We start from the raw sequence: 13,631 nt of genomic DNA on the forward strand, positions 1-13,631 counted from the left end.
AAATACCCCAACGTGCCTGGTGCCCCCTAATAGCCTGTGCGCAGGCACCTGGAGGCTTTTGGGGACCACTCCTTGTCCAGTTGGGGCTGCGCGGGAGGCAGGAGCGCACTCAGGACCCAGCGCCATCGAGTCCTGGAGAGGGAAACTGAGGCGGGCAGGGGCGGCGCCTCAGGGCTCCGGGGCGGACCTGGCACCGCGGCACGACCTTTGCGCGGGGCGGGGCGGGGCCGGCGGCTGCCCGGCCTGACGACGCTGCCGCCCAGACGCCCCAGGCCGGTCGGAGCAAGCCTGGAGGCGCCACGCCATGGAGGTCCCGCCGCTGGCCGGCAAGATCGCGGCGCTGTCGCTGGGCGCCCTGCCCCTGTCCTTCGCGCTCAGCCTGGTGGCCGAGCTCTCGCAGTGCGTAGGCCGTAGGGTGTAGGGTGGGCCCCGGGGTTCCCCCCATGCCCCAATCCCTGCTAGCCATTCCCGGGGGGCGGGTCTGGTCGCCTGGGGCACTTTTGGGGAAGGTGGGAGGACCCCTGGCTTTACCCAGTTCCGAGCCATCTCAGGACCCCAGGGTTGTCCCAGATCAGGCGTCCGGGGCCACCAGCCTCCTGTCACCCGGCGCACTGCCTCAGCTCCCTGTCTGGGTGTCCTCATGCCTGCCTTCTGTCCCCGACCCCTAGGACAGACCCAAGAGACCCGGGGGTGGAGGCTACTTTGGGGTACCTACACCCCACACAGGGACCAGAGAAGGGTGTGTCCAGGGGACAGACCCAACTCCTTGAACCTCAGCCCGGGACAAGCCGGGTCACTGAGGTCCCCTTTGAACCTAGGTTTCCCCTGGGAAATGCCCTCCTAGACGTGGCATCACCCAGAGAGGGTGACAGTCCAGTCGTGCACATTGGGGTGGGACCCACACAATCGAGCATTGTCCTGGGCGCAGGGTGGGACCCGAGGTCTCAGGAGGCAGGGGACAGACGCCCTGGGTGGTCACACGCTCCCTCTTTAAGCTCTGGTTTGTGGGGAACTTGGGGTGACAGAGCCTGTGTTCCTCTTATCTCTGCACCCCTTGACCTGCCTTATCGGGCAGATGGACACCATGGGGCAGGGAGCTCCGGGTTGAGGTAGGCGTTTGGACTTTAGCTGGGAGGGGTAGGGAGCTAGGCCAGAGCCCCTCCGAGCACTGCGCAAGTGGGCGCCAGAGGCCCAAAGAGCCTTTCCGAGAAAGGACAGAGGGCTCCCCAGAGGGAGAGGCAATGAACAGACTGCCGAGTTGAAAAATGCCCTGGGGGTTCCAGGGCAAGACGAGGCTGGTGATGGGACGGGCAGATCCTGGGCCGCATCCCTTGAACTTCCCGCGTCTCTGTTGCATTCACCCTGCCTGGGTTTTCCACTCCACAGCCCCCTGGGGGTCGCGATGATGAGCCTCCTTATTGTCGCGCTGTTCTCCGTGGCCGTCTACAGCCTGTCCCGTGGAGACACCTATTACTATGACCCGCTCTATGCCGGTAAGAACCGTGGCCCTCCCAGGAGAACTGTTGAGACTTCCTGCATTGGACTGGAGAGCCTCAAAGGCTCTCCCTTAGGAGATTTGGGGCTCCTGGGAGCAGAGACCAGGTTCTTCCGACCATCAGACTGGGGCAACCTCCCTTATAATGAATGGACCCCATCATTGGGGTCCTCAGGGTGGGGACAGTGCCTCTCCCATTAGATAGGGTACCCTGACAGGTGTGCCTACCCCCGAGTGAGTAAGTGGTGGTCTGGGGAATGAGAGCAAGAGGCCTATAACCGGGGTTCCTGAAATCCCAGATCCTGGGATCACTCAGATCCCATCCACACCCAGGACCAGACCAGCCTTCCCCACACCTTCACCCCCCACCCCACTCCAACATGGCCTTGCCTATACCTGAGTCCAGCTCACACAGCTCCAGCACCCTGCAGAATCACTTCTTGCTCAAATCCCGCCCCTCTGAGCCCCCTCATTGACTCAGCTGCACCCACCACCTCCCTCTGAACCACGCGGGCTACACAAGCCATATAGCCACGCCCACAGGCAAGCCACACCAATGACAGGGCCCACCGACAGACCACGCCCACAGAGGGCCACACCCATAAACATGACCACGCCCAGTCAAGAGTCCACGCCCCTATACAGAGGTTGCACCATATGCTAACCGTCCTACAGGAGACAGCACCCCTGATCATACCCACAAACCACGCCCACAGGTCTAACACAGGCCACGCCCACAGAACAGACCACGCCCACACAGCTACCCATATGCAAGCCACGCCTACAGGAGACACCACGTCTTGATCACACCCACAAATAAGCCACGCCCACATGAGGGACCTGCTGATAGGCCGCGCCCATTGATAAAATTGGCTCGGCAAGAAGCCACGCCCATAGCGATCCGTGCCCTAACAGGAAGCCACGCCCCCACACAGGGCCACACCCACCCACACAGACCATGACCAAACAAGAAACCACGCCCCAAACCGAGCTGATCAGCTGGTAGGCCACGCCCACGATCGATGCTCCGCCCACCCCCGCGCTTTCACCTCCTTCCCATAGTGTTTGCAGTCTTCGCCTTCACGTCCATGGTGAACCTGCTCATCGCGCTTCGGGAGGACGGCTACCTGGGGAGCTTCATGGACTTCTACACCCAGGGGGTAGGTAGGTTGAAGCCGGGGGAGCCCCTGCCCCGCCACCCGCCGTCTGATCGCGCACTTCCCGCCCCCCGCAGGGGGACCCTTACCTGCGCACCCCACATGGCGTATCCAGCTGCTACTGGGACGGCATCGTCCACCTGTTGCTCTACCTGGCCATGGCCGGCGCCATCCGCAAGAGGTGCCCAGCAAAGGCCCCATCCTGGCGCTCGGGGAACCCAGGCCGGGGTGTCTCTCTCGAGGGGTACCTGGGTGGGGGGCTGGCCACGGGATTTGGGGCTTTTTCTCCTGCTGCCTTCCTGACCCCTTTCTCTCAACCGACTCCTTTCCATGCCTCTGCCCCGGAGAATCTCACATGGAGCTAGGTGGGGAGCAGGATGGCCTATGGATGCTGCTGGGAAGGACGCAGGGAGGGGTGCTGCGTGTCTCCCACTCACCCAGAGGTCACCCGCACAGGAAGAGGTACCGGCACTTTGGGCTCTACTGGCTGGGCTCCTTCCTCATGAGCGCCCTGGTGTTCATCGGAGGGAACCTTCTTGGTAAGGACCAAGCTGGGGCCCCCAACCCACGCCTGCACCCCACCTCAACACAGCCACTGTCTCAAGGAAATTGGGGAAAGAGTGTTTGGGTGGGCCCCAGCAGGGCAAAAGTTCTGAACGAGGAACATGGGGGGAGCTCTCAGGAAGACCCCACAGGGCTGGTGGGGGTTCTGCTGAGTGGAGGCCTTCATCTGCAGGCAAGTACAGTGCTGAGATCAGGCCCACCTTGCTCCTCACCATCCCCTGCCTGCTTCTCCCCTGCTGGGCCGGCCTGAGGATCTTTGCACAGCCCCGGGATCCTGTCTACTGTCCTGCCGACGTGGTAAGCGCGCCCCAACGCCCCCCCCCCTGCCCCTGCTGAGCTACTTCTACTCAAGTACATAGTGCCTATGAGTGGGAGGTTGCCCAGGAGTGAGGAATTTCAAGTATATACTGCCACACGCGAGGCCCCAAGTTCTAGTCCAGGACCCAGCAGGTCCAAAGAACTGTCACATTGGGACTGGCAGAATAGCTCAGCAGGGAGGGCACTTGCCTTGCACACGGTCTACCTGGGATGGACCCGGGTTCTGTCCCCAGCATCCCATACGGTCCCCAAGCCTGCCAGGAGTGATTAGTCAGTGCAGAGCCAGGAGTAAGCCCAGAGCATAGTCGAGTGTGGCCAAAAAAAAAAACACGAACTAACTAACTAACTAACTAACTAAATGGGTCAGGGGCCAGAGAGATAGCTCAGTGATAAGGCATTTGCTTTGCATGCGGCCTACCCAGGATGAACCTGGGTTCAATTCCCGGCATCCCATATGGTCCCCCAAGCCTGCCAGGAGCAGAGGGCAAGTTGTGCATGAGGGGGCCTGGGCTTGGTCCCTGGAACCCCAAGGTCCCCCAAGTAAACTGGGACAGACGTCTGAGCAGAGCCGGCCTCAAAGGAGGGGAGCTTCAGCTGTGACAATGACACCCAAATTCAGTTCCTAAGCCGCTCACACGTGCTGCTTAGGGGCCTGATGGCCACAGCCCTGTGGGACGCAGAGCACTGTGGTCAGGAGCAAACCCCCAAGCCCTGAGGGAGGAGGGAGTGGGTGGCGGGTGCTTAAAAGGTCCCAGGACTCGAGACTCATGTCTGGACATGGCTCTTCTCCAGGTGCAGCAGGAGCACCGCAGCCTGCTCTGGCGCCCCCTGGACCTGGTCCTGCTCCTCTACCTGGGCCTCGCAGGCTTCTTCACACTCTTCCGGGGCCTGGTGAGCCTCCCTGAGGCCCCCGGCTCCCTGATGCCCCTCCCCAGCCCTCGGCCAGGTGGTTTCCTGGGAAGGGGCCTCTAACGGGCTTTGTCGCTTGGTCTATCGGCCCCAGGTGGTCCTCGACTGCCCCACGGACAGCTGCTTCGTCTACCTCTATCAGTATGAGCCCTACCTGCGGGACCCTGTGGCCTACCCCAAGGTGCAGGTGAGAGAGAGGGAGTGGGTGGGGTGGGGTGGAGGAAGTGAGGTGATGGGTCCCTGGGTCCCGATGAAACAGAATACAGGGCATAACACTCCAGGTCGGGGCCGGAGAGGTGGCGCTAGAGGTAAGGTGTTTTCCTTGCAAGCGCTAGCCTAAGATGGACCACTGATCCCCCAGCGTCCCAAATGGTCACCCAACCTAGGGACGATTTCTGAGCGCATAGCCAGGAGTAACCTCTGAGCATCAAATGGGTGTGCCCCCCCCCCAAAAAAAAAGAAAAACACTCCAGGTCATATTGGTGGCTTGTCTCTGTCCCTCTCAAACTCCTGTCTTTTGTGTCTCGCATGTGGTGCTAAGGGGAACATTCTAGACCATTCCCAGCAATGCTTGGTCACCAGATACCCAGGCCTGGCAGTGGAAACTACTCAGACTGCAGACTGCAGTGTGGGAGGCCACCAGGACCACATCTGGCCATGCTAAAGGGTTGGTTTGGAGACGGGAGGTGTCTGAAATGCTGAGATGAAAGGCAGGGCCTCATGTGTGCTCCTGAGACGTCTCTGCTCCAGCTCTTTCAGCCTCTGCTGACTGGGCATTGGCTCCCCAGAACCTGGAACATGGCCCCCCCTCCCGCTCAGCCCGTATGTGAACCACGAGTCCCATTTTCCCTGAGTGCAAACTTGAGTCTCTTGGCCTTGGGTTTCTGTGCCGTGCGCGCCCTGCTGGCCGGCATCGGAACTGCGCGGCCTGCCGGGCGCCCCTGGCCCAGCGCTCATCCCTGGAAGCTGTGCCCCCAGATGCTGGTGCAGCTGTTCTACGCCCTGCCCTTCTACGGCCTGGCCGCCTACGCGCTCGTCTGGCCCGGCTGCTCCTGGTTGCCCGATTTGAGCCTGCTGTTCGCGGGGGCCATCGGTCAGGTGAGGGACTGGGTGCGGGCTGAGGGGTGGTGAGGGGCTTTCTCTGCTGGCCCTCACTTCCTTCAGGGCTCACCATGGACTTGTGGATAGGGAGCCTCGACGATTGAGTGCCTAGTCTAGAGGAGAACGTGTCCAATGCAGGGCCAGAGCCATAGCACAGTGGGGGAGGGCGCTGGCCTTGCATGCAGATAACCTGGGTCCAATCTCCGGCATCCACAGGGTCCCCAGAGCCCTGCTAGGAAGGATCCCTGAGCACAGAGCCAGGAGTAACTCCTGAGCACCGCTGGGTGTGGCAACAAAATCATGACAAACGAGGAAAGAGACACGTGTAGTAAGGACCTGAGTAGGTACCCACAGCACATTAGTGTTGCCCTTGTACGGGGCAGACCTGGGTTCGAGCCCCAGCATTTCATATGGTCCTTTGAGCATGGCCAGAAGTAATTCCTGAGCCAGGAGTAACCCTGGAACACAGCCTGGTGTGGATCAAAAACCAAAAATAAATAAATAAATAAATAAATAAGCAAAGCTGGAGACCTGGCCTGGTGGGGGACGGGGAGGATGAGGCAGAGATGGGTGCAGACAAGACTCGGTGGTTCTGGAGAAGCAGCGGAGGGACAGATATGGGCGGGGAAGGGGTTCAGTACAGCTGGCTGGACCTGTGCACTGCTGCCCTCACCCCGCCTCCTGCCCTCCCCTTTTGCGGTCCAGGCCCAGTTCTCCCATGTGTGCGCCTCCATGCACCTTCGAACCCCATTCACCTACCGTGTGCCCGAGGACGCCTGGCCATGCTTCCTGCTGTGCAATTTGTCCTGCGCGCTTGGCGCCCACCTGCTGGCCCTGCGCTGCCAACTCCGGCCCGGCTTCTTCCTGCACCCACTGCCAGGCCCCACCGACCCCCACAAGAAGCAGCTCTGAGGGGCTCCTCCTGGGACTAATTTTTTTCATACCCAGAGTGGGGGCTCTGAGCACTGGACGGGGAGAGCGGACGACTTGTCTCACCACTTCCAACAAAGGAATCAGGCACAGGGAGTGACCGTCTTAATGTTCGGACCCCCACCAGCACCCCTGAAGATCCTCCATGGATATGGTCCCCCCCTACATGTCCTTTCCTTAAAGATGTTTCCTGTTACTCCACTGTGAAGGGAAGAGATGGGGAGAGGTCAGCTTAGCCTCAACTGAGGCTCAGGAAGACGCACAGCAGACGACTGTCAACCATGCACGTGGCCTTCACCCGCCACCACCGCCCTCCTGTGTGCCAAGCTGGCTGGAACCCCATGTCCCAATGCCCAGATGGGGTGATGGATGACAAGTCTGCAGGCAGGCAGGCGGAGGGGGGGGTGCGACTCAGACACATGTCCTGGGCGGATGTGTCCCGAACCCAGACAGCAGGTGGCCCCTCCGCCCCCTATCTGGTGGCTCCTGTTCAGGACACTGAGTCTGGGAGGAATTAAAGAATTGGGAATGTGTCCAGTCTCCTGGTTCCATGTTGTTTTCATTTGGGGGAAAATCAGGAGTGGGGTTGGGCCATACCCAGCAGTGTTGAGGGCTACTCTCAGCTTGGAGCCCTAAGTCACCTCCCCCTGTGGTGTTTGGAGGACTCGAGAGATGCTGGGGATCCAACTGGGGTTGCCCATGTACAGTTGAGCACCATCTCTTCAGCCATGGGTTCCAGTCTAAGGGTTGAAGTCTGAAGGGTTGGTCAGGTGCTAGGGTAACCTGAGTCCAGGGTCCCGGAAGGGGTCAGGATTCAGTCCTGCTCCTGAACCCAGTTTCTAGATGTCCCCCCCCCCAAGAACCAGCAAAAGGTGGGTACAGGCTTAGAGATCCCCAATATCCTTCCAGCCACAGTTGTAGTAGTGCTTGATGTTTGGGGGGCCCAAATGCAAGCCCCGGATCCCCCCACTTAGATACCCACATGGCAGAAAGGATATAAAGAAATGGAACCTTCTCTGAGGTCACTCCGACTCCACCACCATTCTGATGCTCAGGGGTTACTCCTGGCTAAGCGCTCAGAAATCGCCCCTGGCTTGGGGGGACCATATGGGACGCTGGGGGATCGAACCACGGTCCTTCCTTGGCTAGCGCTTGCAAGACAGACACCTTACCTCTAGCGCCACCTCGCCGGCCCCCCGGCCCCAACTTTTAAACACCGGCAGAGAGAGTCTTGCTGCGTGCCCAGGGCAGGGCAGACCCCCCCCCCACAAACTCAGTGGAGCGTCCCCTTTAATGCCCCCCCATCGCGCCCGCCTCCCTCCTCCCCTTGCAGGCAGACTCCGGGATTGCGCCAGTGTGTCCCAGGGAGCGTGGGGTGCGCAGTGTCCGGCGCGCGCGGGCTGCTCGCGGGGCCCGCAGGGGCAGCATGGTGAGTGGGGTCCGCGGCTCTGTCCCTCTGTGCCAGGCACGGCACCCCCAGTGCTGTCCTCCAATCCCCTCCCCAGACCTTCTCCACCACCCCCTGTCGCTTATCCCGCACCCCAAGGCCGCTCCACACTTTTCCTTTGCGCCCACCCCCGGGTCCCCTTCTCTCCGAGTTTCTCTCCTCCTGCGCCTCGCTCCGTCCGGGTCTGTGTCCGTCCGTGTCTGTCCCTCCCTCTCGGCCAGTCTGTCCTCCTTCCCCTCGTCTCTCCTCTCGATCCCCATTTCTTTGGGGGCTATTGGGCCCCTGCGTCACCCCCAGTTTCCCGGGGACCCGGTCCTCGCCAGCTTCCCCGGGCCGGTTTGCTGCAGTCTCCTGGCGCACGGATAACCTTGCTGCTGCCGCCTCGCTCCTCCCCCGTCCCGGACCGGGGCCAGGGCGGGGGGCGGGGCTCCGCGCCTCGGGGTTCGGGGTCAGGAGGCCCCCGGGGTGCGGGGACCGAGTCTCGACGGGACCCCCGGACAGGGGCGTCAGGGCCGCGCGCTCTGCCCAGGTGCCGGAGGAGAAAGACAGCGGGTGAGAGGTTGCCCTGCCTTGGGGGGCCCAGGCGGCCCGACTCCAAACTAAATGCAGGTCTGGGTTTGGGGTTGGGGGCGAGGCCTAGTAGGCCCCTGCAGCCCCCCACGCCACGGGGAGGCGGGCCTGACCAGGTGCGTCCTCCAGGTGTGCGCTCGGGCGGCCCTGGGGCTCCGCGCGCTCTGGACGGCGGCCTGGGGCGTCCTGCTGCTCACCGGGCCGGCTGGGGCGCAGCGCGGCAGGAAGAAGGTGGTGCATGTGCTGGGTGAGTGGGGGCTGAGGATGCTGCGGGAAGCAGGGAGGTGGGGCGGGGCTTCCAGGGTCTCTGCCCCCAAGCCCACCAATCAGAAACCACGCTTCTCAGAGATCCCCGCCCACAAGGCACCGCCCTGATGTGGTTCCGCCTATCAGAGATCATGCCTCTGGGAGACCCCGCCCCACCAAAGACTGCCCAGGTGCGGCACCGCCCACTATAAACCACGCCCATTAAGGTCCAGCCCAACCCAGTCCTGCCTACCAGAGACCAAGCCTCTTGGAGACCCCGCCCACCGGAGAACATGCTTCTCTGAAACCCCGCCCACATAGGCCACGCCTCGATATGGTCCCTGGCCTATCAGAGATCACGCCTCTTGCAGACCCCGCCCCTTCCAAGAGACTCCGCCCACTGTTAACCACGCCCATTACGTCCCGCCCAGACCTGCCCTGCCTATCAAAGTCCGAGGCTCTCTCACAGAAAACCTCATTCTATGATACCACGCCCACAAATGTCCCGCCCACCCGGGTATAATTTCGCCTATCAGAGACCACGCCTCTTGTAGACTCCGCCCACCACGAAACGTGCTTCTCTGAAACCCCGCCCACATAAGCCACGCCTTGATATAGTCCTGCGCTTATCAGATAACGCCTCTTGGAGACCCTGTCCCCAGAGGCCACGCCCAAAGACCACGCCCCTCTAGACGGCCCCGCCCCTTCCAGGTACCCTCTTTGGCCTCCATCCCTGGGCTCCCTCCCCGCTCTCCATCCCATCCCATCCCGCTTCTGAATCCCAGTGGCTTGGTTGCCCACAGAAGGTGAGTCCGGCTCGGTGGTGGTGCAGACGGCCCCCGGGCAGGTGGTGAGCCACCGCGGTGGCACCATCGTGCTGCCCTGCCGTTACCATTACGAGGCGACCGCCGACGACCACGATGGCGTGCGCCTCAAGTGGACCAAGGTGGTGGACCCGCTGGCCTTCGCCGACGTGTTCGTGGCCCTGGGCGCCCAGCAGCGGGCGTTCGGCAGCTACCGCGGGCGGGCCGAGCTGCAGGGCGACGGGCCCGGGGACGCCTCGCTGGTGCTGCGCAATGTGACGCTGCAGGACTACGGGCGCTACGAGTGCGAGGTCACCAATGAGCTGGAGGACGACACGGGCATGGTCAAGCTGGACCTAGAAGGTGACCTGGCGGAGGGCGCGGTGCTCCGGGGGGAGGCGGGGGCCGGAGGACGGGATCAGAGGCTGCAGGGGACAAGGTAGTATTGAGCTCCAGGGACTCCGTGTTGAGAGAGAGTTCTGGACTTGCTGGTGGCACCTGGGAAGGGGGCAGAGCTGAGGGATGCTGCCAACTTGGCACAGAACAAGATGAGCCAGTTCAAATTGCATAGCTGGTACCTGGGGAACATCCAGATGGGATTCAGCGGGATGTGATCCGATCCAGTCGCTCAGACTACTGTAGCTGGATTCTTTGTTCAACCCTGGCATGGCTTTCTTTATTTTTGGGCCACACCCGGCGTTGCTCAGGGGTTACTCCTGGCTGTCTGCTCAGAAATAGCTCCTGGCAGGCTGGCTCAGGGGACCATATGGGACACTGGGATTCGAACCAACCACCTTAGGTCCTGGATCGGCTGCTTGCAAGGCAAACACTGCTGTGCTATCTCTCCGGGCCCTGCATGGCTTTTTTTAGATGAAACTTTTCTGGCATACCCTGTGGGGCTAAAGGGTTACTCCTGGCTCTGCGTTCAGAAATCACTCCTGGCAGGCTCATCTTCCTATGGGATGCTGGGGATTGAATCGTGCAAGGCAAACCCTCTCCCGGCTGTTCTATATCACTCCGGGCCCCAGAGATGCAACTTTTTGGTTCACCAATTTAGCACCAGACTTCCACGCGCTCAGCTTTGCTATCTGCCGGCCTGAGTCCCAGACTTGTCCCTCATTGGCTCAGCTGCGACTCATTACAAGCCAGGAGCCAATTGCTGTGGCTGCCTAGCACTTGGGGAGCTGTGATCGGTTAACTCTGGGTCTGGGAGGCAAGATTTCAACCTCCGTAGAAGATGCAAGAAGGGGCTGGACCCATAGGACAGCAGGGAGGACGTTTTCCTTGCACGCCATGGACCCCGGATTCGATTCCCCACCCACATATGATCCCTTCAAGCTTTTCTAGTTGTCAACCCTGAGCTCAGAGCCAGGAGTCAGCCCTCAGCACCGCTGGGTTTAGCTCCCAAACCAAAACGTATTAATTAATTAATTAATTAATTAATTAAGGGGTCAGGCCAACAGAAATGCAAATTTGAGAAGAGGGTTCTGAGGGGGAATCCTTGGGATGGCCTTTGAGGCCAGGAGCTGGCAGGCCTTGGAAGGAAGGTCTAGGCAACCCTCCATCGCACCCCTACCTCGGCTGAGTCCCCCATGTGTGTGTCCCCTCCCTAGGCGTGGTCTTCCCTTACCACCCGCGCGGGGGGCGCTACCAGCTGACCTTCCGCGAGGCTCAGCGCGCCTGCTCGGAGCAGGACGGGATCCTGGCGTCGGCCGAGCAGCTGCACGCGGCCTGGCGCGACGGGCTGGACTGGTGCAACGCCGGCTGGCTGCGAGACGGCTCGGTGCAGTACCCCGTGAGCCAGCCCCGGGAGCCCTGCGGGGGCCGGGCCGGGCCTAGCGGCGCCTCGGCGGGCGTGCGCAATTACGGGTACCGCCACGACGCGCGGGAGCGCTACGACGCCTTCTGCTTCACCTCCAACCTGGCGGGTGCGTGCGCTCCCCGCGCCCCTGTGGCGCATGGTCCCGAGGATGAGTCCCTCCAGGAGGGTGACCCCAACCGCGACTTGGGGGTGGCGCCAGATGGGAGTCCAGGCGCCAGCCTGCAGCCGTGCGGGATGGGGTGGGGGTGCTTGCAGATGACCCACCTTAAGTGCCCAAATTGCAACCCCCGCAGGCCGCGTTTTCTTCCTGAAGCCCCTGCGCCCCGTGGCCTTCGCGGGAGCCGAGCGCGCTTGTGCGGCGCGCGGCGCGGCGGTGGCCAAGGTCGGGCAGCTGTTCGCTGCGTGGAAGCTGCAGCTGCTGGACCGCTGCACGGCGGGATGGGTGGCCGACGGCAGCGCCCGCTACCCCATCGTCAACCCGCGCGCGCGTTGCGGAGGGCCCCGGCCCGGCGTGCGCAACCTCGGCTTCCCCGACGCCGCGCGCCGCCTCTTCGGCGTCTACTGCTACCGCGCGCCCGGCGCGCCCGACCCCGCGCCCGGCGGCTGGGGCTGGGGCTGGGCCGGCGGCGGTGGCTGGGCCGTCGGCGCGCGCGACCCCGCCGCCTGGACCCCGCTGCACGTCTAGGGTTCCCCGCGGGGCGCTGGCCCGGCCTGGAACACTGACCCGACCGCGCGCCCCGAGGTCCCTTGGAGTCAGTCACCTGGACTCCGATCGACTCCCATCCCCTGGACAGTGGCGACCCCACCTCCGACTCTCTCCAGGGTTTGTGGACCCCTCCCCAGAGAGGGGGAGCCTGGAGGCTGGACCCCCCAGGATTTTATGGAGATCTGCCAAGCGCCCTCTGCTGCTTCTTGAAGAGGGAGGGCTGGTCCTTGGCTGTTCTTTTTAGGGGACACTGAAATCATCCCCTCCATGATCCGCCTGCCCTGAAGTTGGCAACCTCTCTCTCTCTGGTCAGACTCCCAAAGGTAGAGAATGTGGGCACCTGCAGTGACTCGGATTTTGGGGGTCTCCAGTTCTCTCCCCTTCCCCCGCCTGCCTCCCTGAGTTCCCCAGGGTTCCTGAGTTCTTTTCAGGGGAGACCAGCCAATGGGAAGTTTCAGGAGGGGCTTGCAAGGGTAGAGGCCGGACACACCCCTCAGGGATCCGATTGAAGGAGCCTGCCCCCCTCACCCGCCTTTGAACCAAAGAACCGCTCCAAGAGGCCCTAGCGCCTAGCGCGCTCTGGACTCCAGGTGCCTCGCCTGTGCGTCCTTGCTGGCGACTGGCCTGTCACCTCATCTGCCCGCCACGGAGATGCCGCCCCAGTCGGGGGGGGGGGTGTATCCATGGATCCTGAGGCTTCCCAGACGCCTCCAAGTTCACCTCCAGTGTCTGTGCCACACCGTGGGCGATGCGCTCCCCCTTCTCGACTCTGGTTCAAACCTCACCCCCAACCCAGGGCGCCCTCCCTCCCAGCCCTCCCCATGCAGCTGGGACCCCTCCAGGCTGTTGCCATGGAAATGAACTTGAAGTCGGAGGTACCAGAACACCTGTGCCCCCCCCCCCCGTTTAACCGCCCCGCCAAGCTGTCTCCATAGAGACAGTTTCCATAGACACGGCAACGCCGTCCCCATGGCAACGGGCATCCGCGCTCTCAGGAACTCCTCCCCGCACCCCGCGGGGCTGATGCCTCCCTTTCAGGGAGTTCCCGGACCACCCTGGACCCGCGCGTTGCCTTGGACAGCCGCACCGCATGAAGCCACACAGAGGCACAAAGCGAGGGTCCAGCTGCCGGGCCCTCGGACCCCTCCGCATTCTACACAGCCCCCCCCCTTCCCTGCCCGCGCCTCATTTATCTCTGGAGGGATCCAGGAGGGGTGGAAGGACCTTAAATCTCATGGAACAGCAAGGCCCTGGGTTCAAGGGTCAAGGGGCAGATTCCTGCTGAGAAGTCAGGAACTAGCTGCATACTCAAACTCACACACACAGAAGCAGAGACACACTTACACACACACACACACATACACACACACACTCATATTCACACAGATTGTGCTGAGCTGGGAATATGCCACACTTCATCCTGGGGAATCCCACCCCGAGTCTGGCCGCTGAGGGTATCCAGTGGCCAGAGTGGAGTGTTGCACCCCAGAGTCCCATCTCCCCTGGGTCTGGTCCCGAGGCTGGGGAATGCACAGTTCTTGGGGGGCTCAATAAAACGGCAAC

General features: G+C 62.2%; 2 protein-coding genes across 2 annotated transcripts; both read left to right on the forward strand.

The window, feature by feature from the left end:
- Positions 1 to 291: 291 nt before the first annotated feature.
- TM6SF2 (transmembrane 6 superfamily member 2) lies at positions 292 to 6,873 on the forward strand. Its single transcript, XM_049788503.1, has 10 exons — positions 292 to 399; positions 1,387 to 1,493; positions 2,558 to 2,655; positions 2,730 to 2,833; positions 3,109 to 3,191; positions 3,389 to 3,513; positions 4,327 to 4,425; positions 4,538 to 4,630; positions 5,422 to 5,541; positions 6,250 to 6,873. Exons 1-10 carry the CDS (start codon positions 305 to 307, stop codon positions 6,454 to 6,456), a joined length of 1,131 nt encoding a protein of 376 aa, XP_049644460.1. The 5' UTR covers positions 292 to 304; the 3' UTR covers positions 6,457 to 6,873.
- Positions 6,874 to 7,842: 969 nt separating this feature from the next.
- HAPLN4 (hyaluronan and proteoglycan link protein 4) lies at positions 7,843 to 12,427 on the forward strand. The gene is made up of 5 exons (XM_049788491.1): positions 7,843 to 7,903; positions 8,621 to 8,738; positions 9,541 to 9,903; positions 11,154 to 11,468; positions 11,656 to 12,427. The coding sequence occupies exons 1-5, from the start codon at positions 7,901 to 7,903 to the stop codon at positions 12,045 to 12,047; spliced, it is 1,191 nt and encodes a 396-aa protein (XP_049644448.1). The 5' UTR covers positions 7,843 to 7,900; the 3' UTR covers positions 12,048 to 12,427.
- Positions 12,428 to 13,631: the final 1,204 nt, after the last annotated feature.

The sequence above is a fragment of the Suncus etruscus genome, chromosome 15 (genome assembly GCF_024139225.1).
Source record: "Suncus etruscus isolate mSunEtr1 chromosome 15, mSunEtr1.pri.cur, whole genome shotgun sequence".
NCBI classification, from domain to species: domain Eukaryota; kingdom Metazoa; phylum Chordata; class Mammalia; order Eulipotyphla; family Soricidae; genus Suncus; species Suncus etruscus.

What these genes read in the sequence shown, in the direction of transcription:
- HAPLN4 (XM_049788491.1), top strand. An exon ending in GAAGGTGGTGCATGTGCTGG is followed by an intron (nt 8,739 to 9,540) that starts GTGAGTGGGGGC and finishes GGTTGCCCACAG; the next exon opens with AAGGTGAGTCCGGCTCGGTG. An exon ending in GGTCAAGCTGGACCTAGAAG is followed by an intron (nt 9,904 to 11,153) that starts GTGACCTGGCGG and finishes TCCCCTCCCTAG; the next exon opens with GCGTGGTCTTCCCTTACCAC.
- TM6SF2 (XM_049788503.1), top strand. Translation starts at nt 305, where the DNA reads ATGGAGGTCCCGCCGCTGGCCGGCAAGATCGCGGCGCTGTCGCTGGGC. An exon ending in CTATGACCCGCTCTATGCCG is followed by an intron (nt 1,494 to 2,557) that starts GTAAGAACCGTG and finishes TCCTTCCCATAG; the next exon opens with TGTTTGCAGTCTTCGCCTTC. An exon ending in TCTACTGTCCTGCCGACGTG is followed by an intron (nt 3,514 to 4,326) that starts GTAAGCGCGCCC and finishes GCTCTTCTCCAG; the next exon opens with GTGCAGCAGGAGCACCGCAG.